The following is a 24,145-nucleotide window of genomic DNA, read 5'->3' as shown; positions in this document are numbered from 1 at the left end:
AAACAAGAGTTAATGTTTTGAGTCCCATATGAATTCTTAGGAATTGAAAAGGAATGGCCATTTATAAAATCAGCTGCCAGGAAGGAAAGTTGGACAGTCACCAATTTTGTGGTCAAGTAAGCAATTGAAGGCTCTCATGGGCAAGATCAGTTTGGAAAAATATAGGCTGGAAAAGAAAGAGATGGAAGTCCAAGGCTAGGATAGTAACAGAAACAGTTTAATAGATTTTCGCTATTCTTGTTGATGGACAGGATGGAGTGGGCATGGGGGCCGGGGGGGGGGGGTTTATATGCTCTTCAAAATGTTCTTGGGGGGGGGGGGGGGATGGTGGAAGACAGGTTTGGCAGAGCAGACAGAGGCCTGACATGATCAGCCTTCACTGGTGATTGATGTTTCAAGTCAATGGTGTTTCCAACCCACTTGTCGGTCCATCACAAGCTATGCCAGGTTAAGGGAAAATGAGAAACATACTGTGAAAGTTAACAAGGTGGGATGGTGAGCATAAATCATGAATGGCAACATTAGCTTGATACTTGACTATTCCAACACACAGTGACCAGATTCCCACATTCAACCCTATGAGGTAATCCAAAGCTTTGCAGCAATGAGCTATCTCGCAATAAATCCCATTTACCATCACCTTGTACTTGTTGACTTACAAGCAATGGGTTCAGTGTTAACATTTTCATCCGTGTTTTCAAATCCCTCCATAACCATGGCTCCTCGCTTTTTCTGTAATCTTCGCCAGCCCCACAACCCTCTGGAGATATCAGCACTCCTCTAACTTTGGATTCTTGGGCATCCCCCATTTTAATTGTGCCTGCATTGATACCCATGCCTTCAGCTGCTGAGGCCCTAAAGTTCTGAAATCCCCTCTCTAATCCTCTGCACCTCTCTTCCCTCCTCAAGGCACTTCTTTAAACCTACCTCTAACTAAGATTTTGGTCATCAGCCCTAATGTCTCTATGTAGCTCGGTGTCAAATTTTGTTTTGGGCTGCTTTTGTGAAGTGCTTTTGGGATATCTTATTATGTTAAGGTGCTTCACAAATAAAACCGTTGCTCACACATGAATTATAATTGTAGCCACAGGAAAATCAAAACATATATAATTATGTCCGCTTTGACCAAACTGGGTGAGTACAAAATTATTTTCAACATTCATATGCTGTTCCATTTAAACAGCAAATAGAAGCAACTGAAAAAATGGTACACATTGAGACGATCACTTCTTCAAAATGAAGCACATCCAACATTAAAACTGATCAATAATAGCTGACTGTATTCACGATTGATTTAACAATGTGGAGAGATAGCAAGATGCTATCAACTGTGAAAATTTAATAGGCAAAGTGCACTTAGCTTTTCACATTATTATGCATAATACTTAGCAAATCACTGCACGTAGTTCACGGAATTACACTTTGAATTTTTCATTTGGTTGTACATTACTGTTTGCGAATTTATATTTCTGTAATTCCTTACATGTTCTCAGGTTGTTCCAAAGTGAAAGCTATGCAGGTGTAGAAAACTAAACTCGTTGAAGATTTAAGTTGTAACTGCTTCAGAAAGTTTATTTAAGGTCATTTACAGTGTGCATTTACAAACAGAGGATTAAAAAAAATAAGTACAAGATGCTGAGATAATTTTAATTTATATATCATTTAAATAAAGGACATTCCCTTCAGTTTGAAATTTGGGACTCAAACCTCTGTGCGAGATGGCAGATTTTGTTTATTCTTCCAACATATGCAGTCAATTATATCAACTCTTGCTTTGGACACTATCTTCATTCATAATATGTGTTTCATATATCAGACTACATGCAGGATTATACTGACACTAGAAATCGCTGGCTTAAATGAAATTAAAAAATCAAGGTTTTTTTTTCTGGTTGAAAGTGAAGTTACTGAAGTTTTGGCTGTTTGTTTTTGCTTCAATATTCGAAGACTACCTATTTTAGCAGCTGACATTACAATTTTGTGATTATTCCAGATTTGCTGGATAAATCTGGAAGAAACTAGTTTTTTTTGTTGCAAACAAAATTAAGAAAATGTTTATTTAGATTTACACCAATTTGGTAACTTAAAAGTCAATATACACAGGAGATTTGGAAACCACCTTTTATCAGCATATAAATTATCTCTCTCAATTTCAGGGAGTCAGAAGTTGACACATGCTGCAGTAAGAGAATTAGCAATAGTGTAACAGCACACCATTGGCATAATAGTAGCATTTCCATGACCTGGTCTCCAACCTACATTTATGCCTCCAAACAGGTGCTAGTGATTCATACTTGCTGACCAATTCAAAATTGTATTAATCTTGGAACAAAAAGTTATCATACATTAGCATTGTGTTTGCAGTTTAGGATTACACAAAATTAAAATATTAGTGCATCAATAGTATAATTCATTACTAATGCTCTATACATTTCTGTATGGACTGTTCACAGTGAAAATGGTAACAAACATATTAATCACCTTAGATTGTGATGCTAAGCAGCCTTTTAATTTAAAAACTAATAATTAAAATCAGAATTACTTGATGCTAAGAATTTGGTGACTTAAATCTCCTCTTGATCACATAGAGATAATATTTAGGAAAACTGTTGCAACTTCACAAAACCTGTTTCGCTTTCGCCCAGCCAAATCTGTTTAAACAGAAGAGATTTCTCCTGTGAAATTCACCGAGTGGTAAAACCTTTTTCTGTTTGCTCCTCTATAAAGCTTCATTGGAAGCCGAGTGCATAATAGAATTAGGTCGAAACTCAGTAAACTAACTCCACGTTTTAAGATGCCCTGCTGCAACCTTGTAAAGATGCACTTTTAAACTCTCCAAAATCAGCATTTGAGAATCTCTCTCTTATTCTAGTTAGCATTGATACAGTGGTTTGAAAAATAACAATGAAGCCGTTTAAGAGTCCAACAAATGTGCACGTTTTAAAAAGACAGTCTGTGACCAGTGCCAAAAAAATGTCAAAATTCAATACATTTGAGCCTTTAATGGAAAATTACCACTCTACCTACACTGATTTCATGACTGCAAATATAAGGTATCAATATGCATAAAGACTCCCCACATTTTCATATTGAAATGGTAAAACAAATTGTGACTATACTGTTTAATGTAAAATGGGAGTTCCAGTTAATACTGGAATGGTGAGATCTTTTGAGGAATGAGAGACTCCAAATTTAAGCAGGTCATAAAATGAGGTTAGAACAGTCCAATCTAAGATCACATTGAGTTTTTTTAATGTCTTAAATATTCTTTACTATTAACAACACTTTTCCAGGGAGCAACAATAGCATATTCTCTCTGTGATACAACAAAAGTCCTGACTTACGTAAGAATGTTAACATCACTTCCCTCCCTAATTTATCTTAAAATCGGGGTCATTTCCTTCTCAGTTTTCAGTTAAACTTTCACTCATCCCCATTCATATTCTCAATTCCTTATTTGATTTTTAACGCTACAATGTAATTTGACCTGTAAAGATTTGTTGGACATTGTGCTTTTACACAAGCCAAATATTGCAATAAAAGCACCAACTGCAAAAAACACAAAACATTTCAGGATGAATACCCATAGCCTTTTAGACATGCACCCAAACTCAAACTGACCCCAAATGTTGTACATATTTGAGGAAAATTTTGCAAATCCACATTTCTATTGGGAAGCCTTATTTAATGAATAATAGGTTAGGCATGGAAATCAGTATGTTCGATTTTCCAAATCAGTGATTCCGTCAAACAAGACTCCGAGTGTTGCAGATAATTGGCTGCACATCAGTAACCAAATGGACTTAGTGCCACATTTTCCTTGTAGCAACTATGTGACAATGTAGCATCTTATTAGGTCCAGATGAGACTAGAAGTACCAAAATATTTTGGCAAGGTCGGATGCCGAGTCAGGAGACTGTCTTGGTAATCTAAAAATGGAACTTAAAAAAAATAACATGAAATTTTGTTTGTAAGATGGTGTATTAGTGTTATCTAGAATTGAAATCAACAATGTAAAAATGATTTGTGACTTTGCACTGGTGGAATATTCCAGAAGTTTAAACATATTTGCTCCTGAATCACTTCCCTGCTGCTGAACTAAACTGCCACGTTTACAGTCTGGTTAATAGGTTTCTGATTTGTAGTTTTTAAATATATGCTTTGGAGAAGCAACATTGACTTTTTATGAGGTTAATGTATACTAATACAAATCAGGTTGATGTTGGATGACACACAGCTATCTCCTAAGTAGGCAACAATTGCTAACTGTGCCTCATCATGTCAGACCACTGGGCAGATTATTTTTACTGTTTCTTACGACATGTTGTCTTGGGGTCTGAAAGAAAATCAAACTATACATTTAACATTCAAATTAAGCAGTAATAAAAAATATGTATGAAAAATACCAATTATACATTAACAAAAGTTTAAATCTATTCTATCTACATTCAACTTTTCAACAAGAAAATCTAATAAATTAAAAACAGCAAAGTTATGCAGCATTTTAAAGAAATTTTTAAAATACAATAAATTTCCTCGTAAAATGTGAGGTATTCTTTTGATATATATAGGGTAATGTGTTTCCGTAGCAGCAAGCAGTGGCACTATCCACTTGGGTTATATTACGAAACAGATAATTTTGTTAGATTAAGAGTTGTGGATACCTAGGAAGTGCAGTTTTTGTCCAGCAGTGGAATGGTTTAGATTGTAAAAACAAAAAAATGTAAATTAAATCTCAATCCGAGCTGTATTTCTGATCTGTGTAAGGTCACACTAAAAATGAGACCAGGAGATAAAGTTTACTTGTCTCTATTTCTTTTCTCCCTGCTGACAAGTTATTGTATCTTCATGAGAATAGGTTTACTTGGGAACAAGGCCACGCGACTGAGGGTAGAGCTGGGTTCCAGAAGATGAAGGACCAATTTTTCTCCCAGTTTTAGGCCTGCTGGAAATAACAGAAATATAACTGAGTTAGTAAAATGCATTCTTCACAAATAATGTACAGCTCCCCACCCACCCCGCCCCCCCGCCAAATAATGAAATAAGTACGAAACAGTAAACACAGTATCTAAAATAAACAGAAACACGCGTCTATGAACAAGTACCAATAATAAAGAATCTCTACGAATTCATACAGATTTAAAACGTAGTTATTTAACTTGCAGGTGATGGTGCTCCCATGCATCTGCAACTCCTGTTCGTCCAAGTGATAGAGCTCATGGGTTTAGGAGGTGCTGGCAAAGGAGGCTTGACGATTTATTGCAGTGCAACCTGTGGGTGGTACACATGGCTGCTACTGTGTGCCAATGGTGGCGGGACTGAATGTTTGAAGTGCTGGATGGAGTGCCAGTCAAGTATGTTGCTTTGTCATGGATGGCGTCAATTTTCTTGAATGTTGTTGGAGATGCACTCATCTAGGGAAAAGGGGAGTATTTCATCACCCGCCTGACTTGTACCTTGTAGATAGTGGACAGGATGGAGAGTCAAGAAGTGAATTATTTGATCCAGAATTCTGAATCTCTGACATGCTCTTGTAGCCTAAGTATTTAAATGGTAGGTCCAGTTTAATTTCTGGACAACAGTAACCCCAAGGGTGTTAATGGTGGAGACTTCAGCGGTGGTAATGCCATTGAATGTCAAACAGAGGTGGTTGGATTCTTTTATGCTGGACATGGTCATTGCCTTGGGATTGACCACTAACAAAACATTTCACATTTAAGTAAAACAAAATAATAAATGTATGTTCAACTGCATGACTGAAGAAAACATTCTTGTTGAGTTACAGGAGATCAATGGAAGATTTATAACGAGAGAGTGCGGCCTCTGAAACAAAAAGGTTGCAAATCATTTTGCATGGAATGAGTTTACTCATGTGCATTATTCCTCAAGGGGTCTTCGGCATTTATACTTGGTTGGTGACATTGATAAATGAAATTAGTCAAAAAATGACCTGGTTGCAGGTATTGTACAACTAAATCAATCAATCCATGTTTTTAACAACAAAATGGTCTTTGGATATTGTTTCTTCAATGCGTTTCCTGCTAATGCAAGATGGTTGCAAGGGATAGCTGCCGATACTAGCCTATGCACACACACTGCTCCTTGCATGCACAGAAAACCAATGATGTCATTGCAGGAGCCTGCAGCAGTGTGGTAGAAGAGAATGAGGATATGCAATACAGTCTATCACTCTCACAGAAACCTACCATCTACTTGCATTTCTGTCTGCGCCGAGCGACTCCAGGAAGCAGAGCAGGAGTGAGTGCAGTCTCAGTAACACTGAGTCTTACATTGCTGAATACTGTCCCCTATAAAATGGTGGCTGCACATTGCCCCCGATAAAGATGGTGGCACGGGCTGTCATTTTTGAACTAATCAGGACCATTTTTAAAAACTACTCCCCCACTTCCAAAATGAACAATGTGATCTAGATCAAGGAGAAACCATATAAAACATTTAGAAGTTTTGATCATGAGGTGTGAAAGGAAGAAAAGCAAAATAGAAAAACAAACAGAATGAGGACCAAAAAGACAGGATAGAAATAAAATGTTTAAGTTTTTTTGTTAGTAAGTAACACTCAACAATTGCCTGTGAAGTTAATATGGTGAGTCATAACAAAGGATAGTCTTCAAGTGAAGTAGAGTTAAAAGCAAATGGATATTTGGACCACACAATTTTCAAATCATACAATATGTTCTTAGATTTATACTTCTCTTAATTTCTATTGTAAATGAGGACATAGAAATTTGTGGGGGAGCGGTAGCACAGTGATTATGTTACTGGCCAGTCATCCAGATGCCTAGAATCATGATCCGGAGACATGAATTCAAATCCCACCGCAGCAGCTGGGGAATTTAAACAGTCAAATTTAGGCCCAGGGGAACTGCAGCAGAGTGGTAATGTTACTGGACAAGTGATCCAGAGACCAAAACTAATGCAGCAGAGAAGACAAATTCAAACTCCACCACAGCGGCTGGTGGAATTTAAACTGAACTAATTGATAAATCTGGAACTGTTAAACCAGCCCATTATCGTAAAGACCTATCTGATTCGCTAATGTCCTTCACTGGTCTAGCTCATCTCAGATCTACAGAAATGTGCAGGATCTTAGCTGCCCTCTGAAATGGCCAAGCAAATCATTCAGTTGTATCAAACTGCTACAGCCAAGTTAAAGGATATAGCTGTACTAACCACTTGGTGTTGACTCAGCCACCAGAAATGAAGGCACACTTTGCCCACTCGATCCTGCTAACATCTGGGGGCTTGTGCCAAAATAGAGTGAGCTGCCTCACAGATCAGTCAAGCAATAGCCTTACTCACTCTGCCAGAATACTCCATCACCACCCTGGGCACGTCCAAAGGTGGCAGCAATACAGTGATACACAGTTGGAAGGATGTGGCCCTGGAAGTCCTCAACATCAACTCTAGGCCCCATGAAGTTTAATGGCATTAATTCAAAAAATGGGCAAGGAAACCTCCAGCTAACTGCCACCATCTGTCATCCCTCAGCAGATGAATCAGTATTCCATGTTGAACACCAATTGGAAAAAGCACTGAAGGTAGGCAAAGCACAGAATGTACTTTGGGTGGGGGACTTCAGCGTCCATCACCAAGACTTGCTTGGTAACACCACAACTGGCTGAACCAGCTGAGTCCTGAAGGATGTATCTGTCAAATTGGGCCTGTGGCAGCTTGTGAGGGAACCAACAAAAGGGAAAACCTACCTGAGCTCATCCTTACCAATCTACCTCTCACAGAAGCATCTGTCCATGGTAGGAGTGGTAGGAATGATCACTCCACAGCCCTCGTAGAGACAAAGTCCTATCTTCACACTGAGGATATCTTACATCATGTTGTGTGGTACTATCATTGTGCTAAATGAGATAAATGAACAACAGATCTAGCAACTCAAAACCTGGCATCTATAAGATGCTGTGGGACATCAGCAGTAGCAGAATTGTATTCAATCACAATCTGTAACCTCATGGCCTGGCACATTCCTTACTCCATCATTATTACCAAGCCAGGGGATCAAACTTGGTTCAATGAGGAAAGCAGAACATGCAGAAGCAGCAACAGGCATACGTAAAAGTGAGTCGTCAACGTGGTGAAGTTACAACACAGGATTACATGCGTGATAAATGGCAGTGCGTGATAGACACAGCTAAGCAATTATACATTCAACAGATCAAAACTTGACAGTCTTTAGTCACATCCAGTCCTGAAAGATGGTGGGCAATTAAATGACAAACCAGAGAAGTGGGCCCTATTCTCAAAGATGGGGGAGCCCAGTACACAAGTGCAAATGACATGTCTGTAGTATTTCCAATCATCTGCAGCCACAAATGCAGAGTGGATGCTCCATCTCAGCCTCTTCCCGAGGACCCTAGCATCATAGATGTCAGTCTTAAGTCAATTCATTTCACGCCACATCAAGAAATGGCTGAAGGCACTGGATGCAGCAAAGGCTATGGGTCCTGACAACATCCCAGGGGTAGCACTCAAAATTTGTGCTCCAGAACAAGCCAGTTCCGAGCCAAGCTGTTTCAGACCTGACAATGTGGAATATTGCCCAGGTATGTCTTGTCTATAAAAAGGACAATTCCAAACCAGCCAATTACTGCTAGATCAGTTTACTCTCAGTCATCAGCAAAGAGATGATATGTATTGTCGACAGTGCTATCAAGAGGCACATATTCATCAATATAACCTGCTCACTGTGGGTTCTACCATGGGTACTGGGCTCCAAATTGCATTACAGCCTTGGAGCCAAGGTGCATTTGAGTGCCCTGGACATCAAGGCAGCCTCTGCGTGTGGTATCACAGATCCCCTGTTGACCTGAACTGGGCATCAGGGGAACGGAGACGGGAATGCACACATACACACTCTCCCTCCACTGGTTACAGTCATACCTCACACAAAGGATGATGGTTGTGTTTGTTGGAAGATACTCATCTCTGCCCAGGTCCTCAGGGCAGTGTCTTAGGCCCAATCATCATCAGCTGTTTCATCAATGATCTTCCTATGTTAAAGGTAAGAAGTGGGGACAATTGCTGATGCTTACAAAATTTTCAGAATCATTCATGACTCCTGAGATACTGAAATAGTCCATGGTTATATGTCATAAGACCTGAAAAAAATTCAGGCTTGAGCTAAAAAATGGCAAGTAGCTTTCTTGCCTCACAAGCGTCAGGCGATGACCATCTCACCATTACCATCATTGAATCCCACACCCTCACCATCCTGGGGGTCACCACTGACCAGAAACTTAACTGGACCAATCCCATAACTGTGGCTACAAATGCTTTTAGAGGTCAGGTGTTCTGCAGTGACTCACCTTTTGACTCTCCAAAGCCTATCTTCTGCGTAACGAATTAGCAATATGATAGCATATTCACCACTTGCCTGGAAGAGTGCAGCTCCAAAAACACTCCGGAAGCTTGACATCATCCAGAACAAAGCAACCTACTTGACTGGCACCTCATTCACCCCTGTAAACATTAATTCCTGCCATCACCATTGCATCAAGCAAATGTGTACTATCTACAAGAAGCACTGCTGCATCTTGCATCCTCTCCCACCTAGAAGGTCAAGGGCAGTGGGTATGTAGGAACACCATTACCTTAAAGTTCCCTTCCAAATCACAAACCACCCTGAATGGAAAGCTACTGTCATTGTTGCTGGCTCAAAACCCTAAATATCCATGGGAGTCCTTAAGAATAGGTGATTAACGTTGGCCTGTGATGAATAGTGATAGAAACATTTAATATAATAATTCTGAAGCATCAATGATGTGGAGGAATGTTGTATTGAGCGCAAACTTATAGAGGCAGCTCTGTTGTAAATGTGGATGCAAGAATTTACAATGGAAAATGTTGACGGGATCTATCTGCAGATGCAAGGCTTGTAATATATATTATGTATGTTTAGTTTGAGTTTATTAAAGGGACAGAGTTACTCAATAAACAATTTTGTCACTCAGTCTGCAAATTGAAAATAAATTTTTCAAAAGGACAATAAAAAATGAAGCCCACCTCATGATCTGCAATTATATAACTTAACATATTGGGAGATCACTTCCCTGTTCGAATTTGTATCCATCTAATTCAGCAAAGAGACATTTCATAATGAAGAAAAAATAAGCAATTATGTATTTTAAAACATAAAGTGACTGCGGGTCACCTGGACTTCGATTTTCTAGCACTGCCACTTCTTAGAGGATCAAATGTAGAGGCGTCAACTTGAAGTTCATCTTCATCTTGCAGAGCAGCTTCCAGTGCTGCCTGCACCTTTGGAGCAATGGCTGGTCCCTCATAGTCCCGGGTTGTTCGGCTGGGCATGTCCAGTTCCAAGAGTAAGATGTTTTCAGCCTGTAAAGGAACAAGAATAATAAGCACAAATAAATAAGGCAACCTCACACAGCAAGATTACAGCACAGGATAAACGACACAGCATTAGTATATGGATAAAAGTCACTTCTGCACATCAGCAATGGGTACAATTTAGCTTTGCACTTTATAAATATACTCATTAGTTTTTAATGATCAATATTTTAGCAGCACAGACCATAAAAGGGATAATTATAATTTATGCAGTCTCACTTACTCACCCTGTATCTGGGGTCTGATCTTGATATCAACGCCATTTTTGCATAACTACTAAGTGGTCTCTTGTATCCAATTGCTGACACAGGTCGCTTCATCATCTGCTGATTGCTAGGAGTTATAAAGATGAAAAATATTCCAATACTGAAAAGATAGATGTTGCTTTTTTTGTTTAATCTTTATTTATTACAAGTGGTGGATTTCCTGGGGTATTTCTCAATTAATCCAAATTAACTACTTTATAACAATATGAGTGTCCATGTCTTGTAGTGCGTAACAGCAAGGTCACCAATTTGTCATGACTCAAATCATTTACTAAATGACACTCAGACTTTTAAAGGTTGTCCCTTAACAAAAGTAGCCATATAGTGTGTGTATGTGTTCTTCTTATCATTTTGAAAGTTAGAAATCTATAGCAAGATAACATGTAAAATGCACCAATTATAGTTGAGTGTATAATATTAACAGCAAGTAACACAAAGTGCTTAAACAAAGTGTGTAAATCATTATGTTTGTTTCCTTTTCTCAAGCAATTCAATTGAAATTTGATCATGTGCTACTGTGAAATATGCAATTTTTGTTTTGTTTAAAGTGGACTTCAAATTTCAGATACTGAAAGGAAAATGGCAGATAGAAATGGCTTGAATAATCCATTAATTCATCAACAATCTCCTCCTCTTCAGTTCTCTGCCTGAGGGCAGGTCTGACCAACAGTGTCGTCATCTCCACCGCAGGTAGGGAAGGGGGACAGATTCCAAATCCCATCTCGGCCATGATGGGGTTTAAATTCCATGCTGTGGGCACCACTGTGATTCACACCAGCCATCCAGCCAACCGAGTCAACCCCAAAATAGTTTTTTTCACTGAAATTCATATATCACTGTCAGTGCCAGTATGATGCTAGGTGTATGGGCCATACGTCCCAAAGACTGATAGATTGTATCAAGCAGCATGTCCCTTCTGTTGTCTGCAACAGACAAAGTCCACATTGCACACAACCAGCCCCTGCTTGCAAAACAGTTTTCAAGATTAGATGCGATTCCACAATTGGACAACATTCACCTAGTAATCCTGTGTGTTAAAAGTTATGCTGTCAACCAATTTAAGATTGTTAGTTGGGCTCACAGTGTAGCGCATTTACGTGTACTAGAAACTACATATATTCATACACAGGGCCTTTTCTTTGCAGACAGAAAGAACACGTGCACACATTGCCCCTGTTTCAGCTAAACAAAATCAGTGATACCCTTTCGCTTGTTCACTCTTCAGGGCACAGACTTGACCAGATTCAAGTTGCCTGGTTTAAATTTCAAACAATGCTTGGTAGTTAACTGTCAGTCACCATCAACTGATGCACTCTCCATGGCAATGCCTTCACCAATCAGAGTCCATTGCCAACCAATCAGCACCCTCTTCTCATACAGTTTAAAGTTGTTGTTTCCCCTGACATTGGTGTTTTTGTGACTGTCATGATGAGTTCAACACAAAAAGCTACAACTATTTGGGGGAGAGGAGACAAAATAAGTCACTTTTAGTGATCAGAAATTAAAATCTTTTTAAATTTGACTCATCTTTTACTCCATAGTCCTATTATCCTTAGGATAAGATGTTGTTCTGTCCAGCTTCCTTCCAATTTTTTGTTCACATATTGTCTGGTATGCTGTAAACCTCTAAGACTCTCTGACTATTAGGAAATTCAGATCGGATTACATGAAGGAGGGTAGGAGTGGCTAGGGTGGGGGAAAGAGCATAAACACTGACACGGACAGGTTGAACGGAAGAGCTTGTTCCCATGCTACAAATTCTATGAAAATCTGTGCAAGTATAAATACTTAACCAGACCCTTCAATTCGTGTAATTGGCTGGGTCTTCCACTGGTCCTCTTCGTCATCAAAATTAGCTCTGTTCGTTATTTTATTCTTTTCTTCCAAAGGTATGAAGTTCTCAATTATAAGGTGCCTTAAAAGAAAATATTCAAAAGTGTTTTGTTCAGACCCATGTGAAAGATTAGCTTTAAGCCAATGTAAAATAAATAATTTTTAGACCCATGAATAATAACAAGAAATTTATATATCCAACGATGGGCAAAATCGTTCTCACTGGATTTCTTCATTACAAAACTATTACTATCAATTCTACTTAGGGGGAGGGGAGACAAAATAAGTCACTTTTAGTGATCAGAAATTAAAATCTTTTTAAAATTGACTCATCTTTTACTCCATGGTCCTATTATCCTGAGGATAAGATGTTGTTCTGTCCAGCTTCCTTCCAATTTTTTGTTTACATATTGTCTGGTATTCGATCTTTACAGTATAAAGAACAATTTGCCTGGATCAATGTCAAAATCCATTATCATTTTGAAAGCTTCAATTTGATCCTTCCAAAATACATTCTTTTCCAAAGGAAATAAGGTCAACTTTCTTGAAATTTCATCTTAACGTCGCAAGTTAACACAATAAACTCAGAAGCTATTAAAACAGAGTCACAGAATCTTTACAGCGCAGGAAACCACTCAGCCATCAAGTCTGCACTGGCTCTCTGAAAGAACATTCTACCTAGTCCCACTCTCCTGCCTTACACTCATAACCTTGCTTTCTTTTTCAGATAGCAATAAAATTCCCTTTTGAATACCTCGATCAAACTGCCTCCAGCACTCCCTCAGGAAGTCTGTTCCAGACTCCAACATTCTCTGGGTGAAATAATCTTGCTTCACATTACCCAATTTTGCCCAACTATTTTGAATCTGTGCCCTCCAATTCTTGATGTAGTCCTGAGAGGGAACAGTTCAACAGTTACCTTGTTCATATCCCTCAGGATCTTGAATACCTCTACCCAGTCTCCTCTCAAGTCTTCTTTTCTTCAAGGAAAACAAACCCAAACTGTCCAATTTATCTCCATAGTTACAGCTGTTTATCCCTGGAATCATTCTTGTGAATCGCCCCTGAGCTCTCTCCAATGCCTCCACATCCTTCTTCTTGTATGGTGCCCAGAACTGAATGCAGTACTCCAGATGAGGCCTAACCACTGTCTTATACAAGTTCAACATTACCTCCTTACGGTTATTCTCAGTGCACCTAGAAATGAAACCTATGATACCACTTTATTAACTGCTCTCACATGCCCTGCCACCTACAATGACTTACGTACATATACACCTAGGTTCCTTTGTTCCGGTATATCTTTTAGAGTTTCTCCCTTTACTTCATACTGTCTCTTCATATTCTTCAGACAAAGTCTTGTTTCAATGCTCCACACCAGTGGAGTAATTCAGGTTATAGAGATTGGTGAAATTTGGTAACAAGCAAATAGCATCCAACAAACCTATGATAAACAACTAATGACTGACTGGAAGAATTTTCAAGTATGATAGTTGAAGAAGGGAGTTTAAGTATACTTTTCTCCAATACCAGATACATACTTAAGTTTGAGTTCCCTGGTTAGCTCATTCTGTGTTTGTTCCAGTTCTTGTCGTTCTTTGATGTGTTCCTCTTGTAGATCATGAATCTCAGCTTTTACTGCCTGGAGCTTTGCAAATAACTAACAAAAGAAATTGTTAGAACTACTAAGCGCAATATTCATCAGACTGCTTATAAATAGTCACTGGGCTAGCACAGAAGCTTTAGTTTTTGAAAAAGGGCTTCCTTAAAAATAAATTCGCACCATACAACACAATTATACCTAATGACATTTTATAATGTTGAGAGCCGTAATTGTTGGATGAAATTTCTTTGTGACCAGAGTATCTCATCGAATGTAACATCTTCAGATGCAGAAAAAAATAATGAAAACCAATTATCATGCAATTACCAGTTTCTATATTTTAACATAAAACACAATAGCAATATGCAAACCTCTCAAGTTTATTATAAAGTTACTTATTGCCTTATACATCCAGAGTTATTTTCTGACAAAATTATAAATGTTACAATTGTCTTATACAAATATTAATTTGAATATGGTGGCCATAAATTAATTGAAAATATGAAAATCCTCATACTATAACCAATAGTTTTAGTGCTGAAATAAATTTACCACAATGGTTTGTCAGGGAGAAACAGAAATACTGTAAATATATCTCAACTTTTATTTTTGTGTTTATTCGAGATCTTCACCAGACCAGAGATGATTTTACTTTTATTAACGGCAAAACTATTTCCAATCTTACATATAGGCAGTTATGAGTAGAAAGGTGATTATCTTCTGAGAGGCTTATACTAACTGCGTAGATGGATTAAGATAAGCAGATGGATTTTAATGTGGGCATAAATCATATGCAAAAAATCCCACCAAATATATGTCACATTAAATAATTCCATTTCAAATCCACAGGCAGAAGAACAAAAAGAAAATCATTTGGAAGTAATTAGTAATCTCTACCCTGCAAATAACTAGTCAGCGTGAAGCAGACATCAATGATCAGGTTACTGAGTTCTATGAAAAGATGAACTCTTATTAATATTGCACAGATTAATAGGATATCAATTCCAAAGTACATGCACCTTTTCTATCCTACTTCAAAATGTTAGAAAGGGTTCAGTTAAGAGTGATAAAGATGATTGTAAGATAGATTCAAATAACGAAAGTACGTTTTTAAGCAAAAGCAAGGGTTGAACAGGGAGATAGGGTGTAATAAATTATTTTGATTCCTTCAAAGTATGTATTGTGATGTTCAAGTGACCACATTTGTGTGGTACAGGCTGAATGGACCAGTAGACCCATCTTTTTTTATCTGTTCCTTTCATCAGTAGCTGCCGATGATCATGTTGCAAGTCTTAAAAATATTGAAAACTACAGATAAGATTGAATTTAAGTGAGCTGTTCAATTTGAAAGATGAACATAGGAATAGAGAACACAAGTATAAAATTCAAGCAAGGTTGCAGATTGGGAGGATGTATTTCCTATCCACAGGGTAACGGTTGGACAGAACAGATACCAGAGTTATTTAATTTAGAGTCAACTGGAATCTTAAAAAGGAAGCTTGATTATCAAGTAAAGAAGGGGACTGAGGATCGTAAAGATATTGACAACTCTACTTGGGTCTTTTTTCACCCAAGGTAGAGGAAAGAATCTGGTATTCTGTAATGTAAGTGAAAAATAGATGATGAAAGGGTAGAAATACAGATGATGCAATGTTTGTAAAGTTATTTTAACAACATGTTTTCCTTTCAAGACCTCAAATTTCTTCTCAAGCCACGTGAGCCTTATAGCTGTGGTCAATGACCTCCATGTAGGCATTCTTAACCAATGAGCAGACTGCTTAGAAGATGCAGGACAGCAATGTGGAGTCACTCTTTCCACACACACACACACCTACTCGGGTGAGAAAGGATTAAGATTAGAAGCTCTTGCAGGTGGGGATGGGGCAGTTGGATTGACCATGCACCCTCCCATTCTTCAGGATCATTTGTTGAAATGACAATGCAAGCATAATTTATTTTTTGGTTTAGGAATCTTCCCCTTGAATTTCTCTTAGACGTTGAAGTACTGAAATTACTTGGGATATGTTAAAGTTTTAATTTCATTGCAGTCACGTATTGTCAATTAGCTTCAGACAGTCAGAATCTGATTGAGAATTACCTACTATTTTAATAACTACAAGCAACAAACATGCTAAGTTGCTAGTTATGGATACACTTGTGATTTCATATTTTACTACATACAGTCTCTTAGACTTGCATTTTAAAGTTTTACATTTGCTTTTCCATTATTTTGTGTATCTATTTGAAGGAAGTCACTTACCATAGAACTTTGAAATTCACGTTACCTTTTTCAGCTTCTTAGTTTTGACATCTACTTCTTGCTGGAGAGAACTGTACGTCTCCTTCAGCTCCAGTGTCTCTTCATCCTGAGTCTCCATTTGCTGCTGCATTTCACGTTCCCGGCGTTTCTTAACAGAAAATAGTCAGAACGGAAGATATTGGAGGAAAGCTTTTCAGAACTTATCTTCAATTTGCACATTAACTTCTCAAGAACAATAACTCACTAACATTTTAATGCAGCAAGTCATTTCAAGGTGCTGCAGAGATGTATTATTAAACAGAACTTGACAAAGAATGTATCAGGAAATATTAGGACAGGTGACCATATAATACTTCTAGACAGAACTTCATTCTGTGATGGCATGGCCGGTAAAATATTTTTTAAAACAACAAACAACCCATTGATAGTTTTCTCACAAATGTCTCCTGCCTTTATTTATAATCAGCCTTTTTATCTTTCTCCTACATTAGTCAGCATTTATTGACAGTTAATTGAGGCTCAGGCTTAGTGATAAGGAAAGGGAGAACAGAAGAGACAGCAGCCTCACTGGGAAAGGAAAAGGGAGTGATTGATTACTCCCTAATGTCACTCAGGAAAGAAAGCACCAAGAAGTTTCAGGCTAGTTGTTGAGACATCACATAGCCAATCAATTTCCTTAGTTAGTGGATGGTTAATGGACTGAGGAAAGATTGAATTGCTTTTCTTGCCAGTCCAAATTGTGGAAAATGACCATATTAGTCACCAGAGGTGGTCTGTTTTTGCACTTCCCTTGGTAAAAACTAGGACCCAAATAGGAATGGACTCTGCAGTAATCAGAGCAGAGGCCCCTTGGTTTATTACTAACTTGGCTGAAGATCACTGATACTTAGACAATATGCACAATTTAAAATTAAAAAGTGGTAAAATTATCTCATATTTAAAACATTTTAAGTTTAGATTGGTAATCAGGAGAAGCAGACTTGGTAAAAGTGGGTGAAAATTGAAAGGCAGGTGGTACTGGAAAGTTTGGCTAAGCCGAGGGTGGATAAGTCACCTGGCCCAGATGGTTTGCATCCAGGTTGTATGGGAGGTGTGGGTGAAGATAGCTGAAGGTTTGGCCATAATGTTCCAATTTTCCCGAGATTCTGGATGGGTGGGAGAATGTAAAGAAGGTGTCAGTGGATTGGAAAGTGCCAAATTAGACACCCTTATTCCAGAAAGGGTGCAAGGACTGTCCTAGTACCCATAGTCAGTTAGTTTAACAACAGTGTTGCATAAAGTTTTCAGAACAATATTCTTGGAAAAAAACAATAAACACTCAGAAAACTAAGGAGAGCCACTATGCATTGATAAAATTGTGACTGCTTGGCCAATCTCACTGATTTTTTTTGATGGCTACAAAGAAAGTTGCTAAAGGATATGCTATGGCTCTATAGATTTAAAGAAACTACCACATAAAAAGGCTAGTTAACAAAATGGAGGCTCATGGAATAGCATGGTCAGTGACAGTGTCAATAAAAACTGGCTTTAGAAAAAAGGAAAATATCAGTCATAGTAAATGGTCAATTTTCAGATTGGAGGATGCCACATTTACTTCTGTTCACTAAGGGTTAGTGTGAGGACCACTGCTTTCTATACTTGACTTGGATATTGGAATAGAGAGTCAAATCTTTTTTAAAAATTGCCAATTTTATCAAATTTGGAGGAATGGCAAAGAGTGAGGGTGATTCCAATCAACTAAAACAGGACATAGGGTTAAAGAGAATCCTAAGGCGTTCTATAGGTATGTCAAGAACAGCAGGTTGGTTAGGGCAAGTTTAGGGCCAGTTATAGATGGCAGAGGGAAGTTATGTGTGGAACCGGAGGAGATTGGTGAAGCATTGAACCAATATTTCTCTTCGGTGTTCACGCAAGGGGACATGAATATAGCTGAGGAGGACACTGGGTTGCAAGGGAGTAGAATAGACAGTATTACAGTTGATAAGGAGGATGTGCAGGATATTCTGGAGGGTCTGAAAATAGATAAATCCCCTGGTCCGGATGGGATTTATCCAAGGATTCTCTGGGAGGCAAGAGAAGTGATTGCAGAGCCTCTGGCTCTGATCTTCAGGTCGTCGTTGGCCTCTGGTATAGTACCAGAAGATTGGAGGTTAGCGAATGTTGTCCCATTGTTTAAGAAGGGGAACAGAGACTTCCCCGGGAATTATAGACCGGTGAGTCTCACTTCTGTTGTCGGCAAGATGTTGGAAAAAATTATAAGGGATAGGATTTATAGTTATTTGGAGAGTAATGAATTGATAGGTGATAGTCAGCATGGTTTTGTGGCAGGTAGGTCGTGCCTTACTAACCTTATTGAGTTTTTTGAGAAAGTGACCAAGGAGGTGGATGGGGGCAAGGCAGTGGACGTGGTATATATGGATTTTAGTAAGGCGTTTGATAAGGTTCACCATGGTAGGCTTCTGCAGAAAATGCAGATGTATGGGATTGGGGGTGATCTAGGAAATTGGATCAGGAATTGGCTTGCGGATAGGAAACAGAGGGTGGTGGTTGATAGTAAATATTCATCATGGAGTGCGGTTACAAGTGGTGTACCTCAGGGATCTGTTTTGGGGCCACTGCTGTTTGTAATATTTATTAATGATCTGGATGAGGGTATAGTTGGGTGGATTAGCAAATTTGCTGATGACACCAAAGTCGGTGGTGTGGTAGACAGTGAGGAAGGGTGTCGTAGTTTGCAGGAAGACTTAGACAGGTTGCAAAGTTGGGCCGAGAGGTGGCGGATGGAGTTTAATGCGGAGAAGTGTGAGGTAATTCACTTTGGTAGGAATAACAGATGTGTTGAGTATAGGGCTAACGGGAGGACTTTGAATAGTGTGGAGGAGCAGAGGGATCTAGGTGTATGTGTGCATAGATCCCTGAAGGTTGGGAATCAAGTAGATAGGGTTGTTAAGAAGGCATATGGTGTCTTGGCGTTTATTGGTAGGGGGATTGAATTTAGGAGTCGTGGCGTTATGTTGCAACTGTACACAACTCTGGTGCGGCCGCACTTGGAGTACTGTGTGCAGTTCTGGTCCCCACATTACAGGAAGGATGTGGAGGCTTTGGAGAGGGTGCAGAGGAGGTTTACCAGGATGTTGCCTGGTATGGAGGGGAGATCCTATGAGGAGAGGCTGAGGGATTTGGGATTGTTTTCGCTGGAAAGGCGGCGGCTAAGAGGGGATCTTATTGAAACATATAAGATGATTAGAGGTTTAGATAGGGTGGATAGTGATAGCCTTTTTCCTCTGATGGAGAAATCCAGCACGAGGGGGCATGGCTTTAAATTGAGGGGGGGTAGTTATAGAACCGATGTCAGGGGTAGGTTCTTTACCCAGAGGGTGGTGAGGGATTGGAATGCCCTGCCAGCATCAGTAGTAAATGCGCCTAGTTTGGGGGCGTTTAAGAGATCCGTAGATAGGTTCATGGACGAAAAGAAATTGGTTTAGGTTGGAGGGTCACAGTTTTTTTTTAACTGGTCGGTGCAACATCGTGGGCCGAAGGGCCTGTTCTGCGCTGTAATGTTCTATGTTCTATCAGAATGGGCAGGGGAGGGGCAACTGGATTTAATGCAGAGAAGTAGGTGATGTATTTTGGCATGTGAGATAGGGAGAGGAAGTATCAACTTAATGGCACAGTTCTAAAGAGTGTGCAGGGTCATGTGTATGGATTTTTGAAAGTGGTAGAACATACTAAGTGTGGTTAGGAAAGCATTTGGAATCTTGAGCTTTGCAAATAGAGTTATTAAGTACAACATCAGGGAAGTTATGCTGAATCTATAGAAAGCTCTGGCTAGGCCCCAACCAGAGTACTGCATCCAGTTCTGGTCACCACACTTTCAGAAGGAAGTGAGGGTTATTGATAGGATGTAGAGAAGGTTTACCAGAATGGGTTCAGGGATGAGGAATTTGAGCTACAAGATTAGGCTGGAGAAGTTGGGACTGTCTGCCTTGGAACAAAGGAGGTTCGAAGTATACAAGATCATGACAAATTTTGATTAAGTAGACAAGGAAAAGGTATTCCTATTAGCTGATAACATATGGAGCTTATGGACCAGGGGACAGAGATTTAAGGTTTTGGTCATTAGATGCAGGGGGTATGTGAGGAGGAGAAAGAACATTTTAACACTGAGTGGCAATGACCTTGAACTCACACTCTATGAGGATGGTGGAAGCAGAGACAATGATTTCAAAAGGAAATTAGATGGGCACTTGAAGGAAAGAAACTTGAGGGATTTTGCCAATCAAGCAATCGGGTGGGACGAACTGGATAGCTCTTTGAAGAGCTGCCACAGACTTGATGGGCTGCATGGCCTCCTTGTTTGTTCTATTTGCTCTTGATCAATCTGTTCAGAGTCCAAAATAACCAGGTCAAAATGGGTGACAAGAATAATCTTTTTTTTTTATTGACTAAGTTTCTTTCTGAAGACTTGGATAAAATACTTAAAAGAACTAGGACTTCTCTTCCAGAACCCTCTGCTGTTCATTTGTGTGATCCACAATATTCATGCCTTCTAATGGCTCTCCACAGCCTGGCAAATGATGTGACTATTACTAAATCTGCCATTGGCACAGAATCCAATTATGGGCCATTTCATTTTTAACTGAGCAAGGAATGATAAATTCCTACAATAATGGAGTTACGAAACCAAAGCAGTACATGTAAAATAAACAATGCTCTTATTCCTAGATCATAAATGTTTGGTCTTGGTGTGAAGCAACCAAAACAAACAATCTTAAACCCTTTATAGCAGTTCACTTCTAACTCATAACTTAAAAACAGTTTTGAATGTTTGCTGAAATCGAATCAGAAAACACTGGAAATACTCAACAGGTCAGGCTCAGAACATCCAGAATTTTTGATTTCAAGTCTCTAGAACGAGTGGTATTTTGCTTTCAAATCTTTGCTCTCTGCCCGAGTTACCTGCTCTGCAATTTCTTGACGCCGCTGCTCCAGAACCTTCTGCTGTTCATTTGTGTGATCAACAATATTCTTGCCTCCAACTAGAAGTTTGCTTTCCATTGCCTATTGAATGAATCAGTAAAATATAATTATTTACCATCTAGCCTTGGGTAAATAGAATGCACAAATATTAACCAGTAATTTCTTAAGTGGAGATTATCCTGTTCTTTGAAATTAAGTACCTGAAAGTTATGAATTGATCATTTTCTTCTAAATGCCTACAATATTTTAGCATCAACAATACTGAAAAGTAAGCAAATTTGAAGGCAAATAATATTTTTATTTCCTACTAGTGTTTTATCCTTGGTAAAGGAGATTAGCATTAATTTTAAATACTTATATTTTTCTCTCATTTAAAACTAAGTTAGGAACTTTCCACTGGTCAAAAATGAAAACAAAATTGGTTACTTGACCAGTATTATTAATGCTGCAAAATTCAAGCTTTCAGTAATGAAGTAATTCGTGAATTACATAAATGTTTCTCTAGTTGTAAATAGATTCATTGCTGTCCACAGGAATTGTTGTGTTTTGGTACAGAACCACTCAATGGCAAAATTTGAGAACTGTAGAAATAGGACAATTCAAATAGACTTGTTTACAGCATGGAGTTTGTCCCAATGTGCCTGCGCTGACTCTATACTAAATCAATTTAAAACTAATCTTACTTGTCCGATCACTCTCCATACCCTGCATCTTCCTCTACTTCAAAACAAAAGCCAAACAAAGTTAGAAATGCTAGACAGAAATAATGGCTAATTAGTGTGTGATTTCTATTTCCATCGTTCCACCCAATAGTAGTTATACCTTCAGCAGTCTAGACCCTACACTCTATAACTTTGCTAAACCTTTTTGAATCCCTACTCCCACCTCACCTTTGAGATACTCCTTAAAACATTTTAAGACTTTAGTCACTCTTCCAAATGCCCCTTTAGGTCTCACTGTGCTTCTGTAAAGTGCCTGGGGATTTTCTCAACGTAAACCAAAGCTGTTGCTGTTGAAGAAATCGTGGTTCTGACTGATGGCCTACCTCTGAAATTCTGACTCACCTTTCTGTTGACACACTTGCTGTTTTATTTCAAACATGCAATAATTACAACTTTCTGAATATTTCTTGGCAGACATTTCACCCAATGACAAGAATCAGGTGCTACAATTCCAACAAATTTACTGGTCAATATTTTTCATTTTCAGTAATGTAGCTTTCAGTGATTCAGAGACTACTCGATTTTATAACAGAGGTGTTTATGTCATCCAGGCCATTGATTTGCAATGACTAAGTCCAATTCTTGCTTTATTAAGTCGGAAACTTTGGAATTTTCAATGGTGCTTTGGAGATTGAATTCCATGAGTGTCTGTTATTCTTTGAAACCGCAAATTATTCTTCATGTGAATGCGCACCTGTATAACATACCCAGATTACTAGCTTCTGATAACCTCAGTCATGTGCCAGGTTACTAGCTTTCAACAGATCCTCATACCAAGGCAGAATGCTGACTCTCAATCACTGCTCCCAACAGCCCTCCCTACAATCAAGGCAGATTACTGACCTTCATGATCCTCCCCATGTAAGTTTCTAATGCTAAATTCATCCCAGCACAGTGACAGATTTTCCACTCTTCAACACTTCCATCCCTTGCTAAGGTGACTGTTTCTCTTTTGCACCTCTCTCAGTGTGAGACAGAAGGTGCACAGGTTACAGAGTGAGAAAGAAATGTATGAAGAAAGTATGAAGAAAAGCTAAAACAACAGAGGCGGATGGGATAGTGACCAACTTTCTAATTTAATCTGTGCAATGCAATCTGGGAAACTAACTAGCAATATATATTTTTAGAAATCTTACCTCTGCATGCACTTCCTATCACTGTTTTCCGTCATAAAAATCCTATGTTTGCATTTATAAAATAAATTGATTAGGTAAAAGTCTAACACCTGCAATTACACTCTTCTGGCAGTGGAGATGCTGCAATATCTTTAATTTACTGTTACAAAGTTCATACAGGCGTGTGCAGTTTCCATTATAAATTTGGACACAGGAATTGATAAAAATTCGGGCAAAATGTATGTCTTTAAAACTTCTTGCCCTCTAACTCTACTCCATCTGAAGCTTAACTTAGTTTTGACTCCTGTGTCTATGTCTACAATTTCAAATAGTGTTTTGAAAAAATACATAACCTTGAATTTTCATGGGACATGATTGCAAGACCAAATTGAAACTCAAAACACAAGTTTATCGAGTCACAAAGATAGGTGCAAAATCTGTACTAAGAACTAATACATTTGGTAGACCAAAAGAAACCTTTCCCACGTGCCATCTTTTTGATGTTGAATCACATCATTCTAGTCATGGCAGACAATCATTTCCAACATAGGTTCCAAGGATTGGTGAGAAAAAGAATAAAACTTATTCAAAGTTAATTCCACAAATGCGTTATAAACGTGTATTCGTTTGGTATGGAGTGCAGAAGAATCCGAATGGAATTAGAATTAGGGAAACTTCTGTAATTCACTGCTAAAGGCTTGAGTTTTGCAACGCTAGTCATGCTAATTAACTATTTATATTCACTAGCAACTAAGGGAGATACTTATAACAAAAAATAATTTTACTTTTCAATTAGTACAGTCCTTTATAGTAGACCTAACAACTGAGCAAAAATCATCAAAATTTCTGTTATCTTACTTATACCCTATTTACACAGGAAATAGAAACAGATTTCAAACCAATATATTGGCTCCATTTCCTAATTCCCTGCTGACTTAAGATGGGCAGGCATTGTAGCAACCTTCTTTCATAACAGTTTGTGA

The 24,145-nt window shown here is 38.6% G+C and overlaps 1 protein-coding gene across 5 annotated transcripts in view; it reads right to left on the bottom strand.

Moving 5' to 3' along the window:
• Window positions 1–1,080: 1,080 nt before the first annotated feature.
• Window positions 1,081–24,145, bottom strand: part of kif3b (kinesin family member 3B) — a 33,327-nt gene continuing 10,262 nt past the window's right edge. For 2 of the 5 annotated variants that reach the window (XM_078236625.1, XM_078236626.1), the window contains exons 3-9: window positions 21,305–21,406; window positions 16,371–16,493; window positions 14,024–14,142; window positions 12,448–12,564; window positions 10,611–10,716; window positions 10,184–10,371; window positions 1,081–4,945 (exon numbers count right to left, since the gene is read on the bottom strand). In XM_078236625.1, the coding sequence (XP_078092751.1) occupies window positions 4,861–4,945; window positions 10,184–10,371; window positions 10,611–10,716; window positions 12,448–12,564; window positions 14,024–14,142; window positions 16,371–16,493; window positions 21,305–21,406 (840 nt within the window). In that variant the 3' untranslated portion in view covers window positions 1,081–4,860. Of the gene's footprint in view, window positions 4,946–10,183; window positions 10,372–10,610; window positions 10,717–12,442; window positions 12,565–14,023; window positions 14,143–16,370; window positions 16,494–21,304; window positions 21,407–24,145 lie in introns of all 5 variants that reach the window. The other 3 variants (XR_013500305.1, XM_078236627.1, XR_013500304.1) reach the window with 3 other exon arrangements.

The sequence above is a fragment of the Mustelus asterias genome, chromosome 20, assembly GCF_964213995.1.
Source record: "Mustelus asterias chromosome 20, sMusAst1.hap1.1, whole genome shotgun sequence".
NCBI lineage: Eukaryota > Metazoa > Chordata > Chondrichthyes > Carcharhiniformes > Triakidae > Mustelus > Mustelus asterias.
This window is presented reverse-complemented; position numbering and strand designations above follow the sequence as displayed.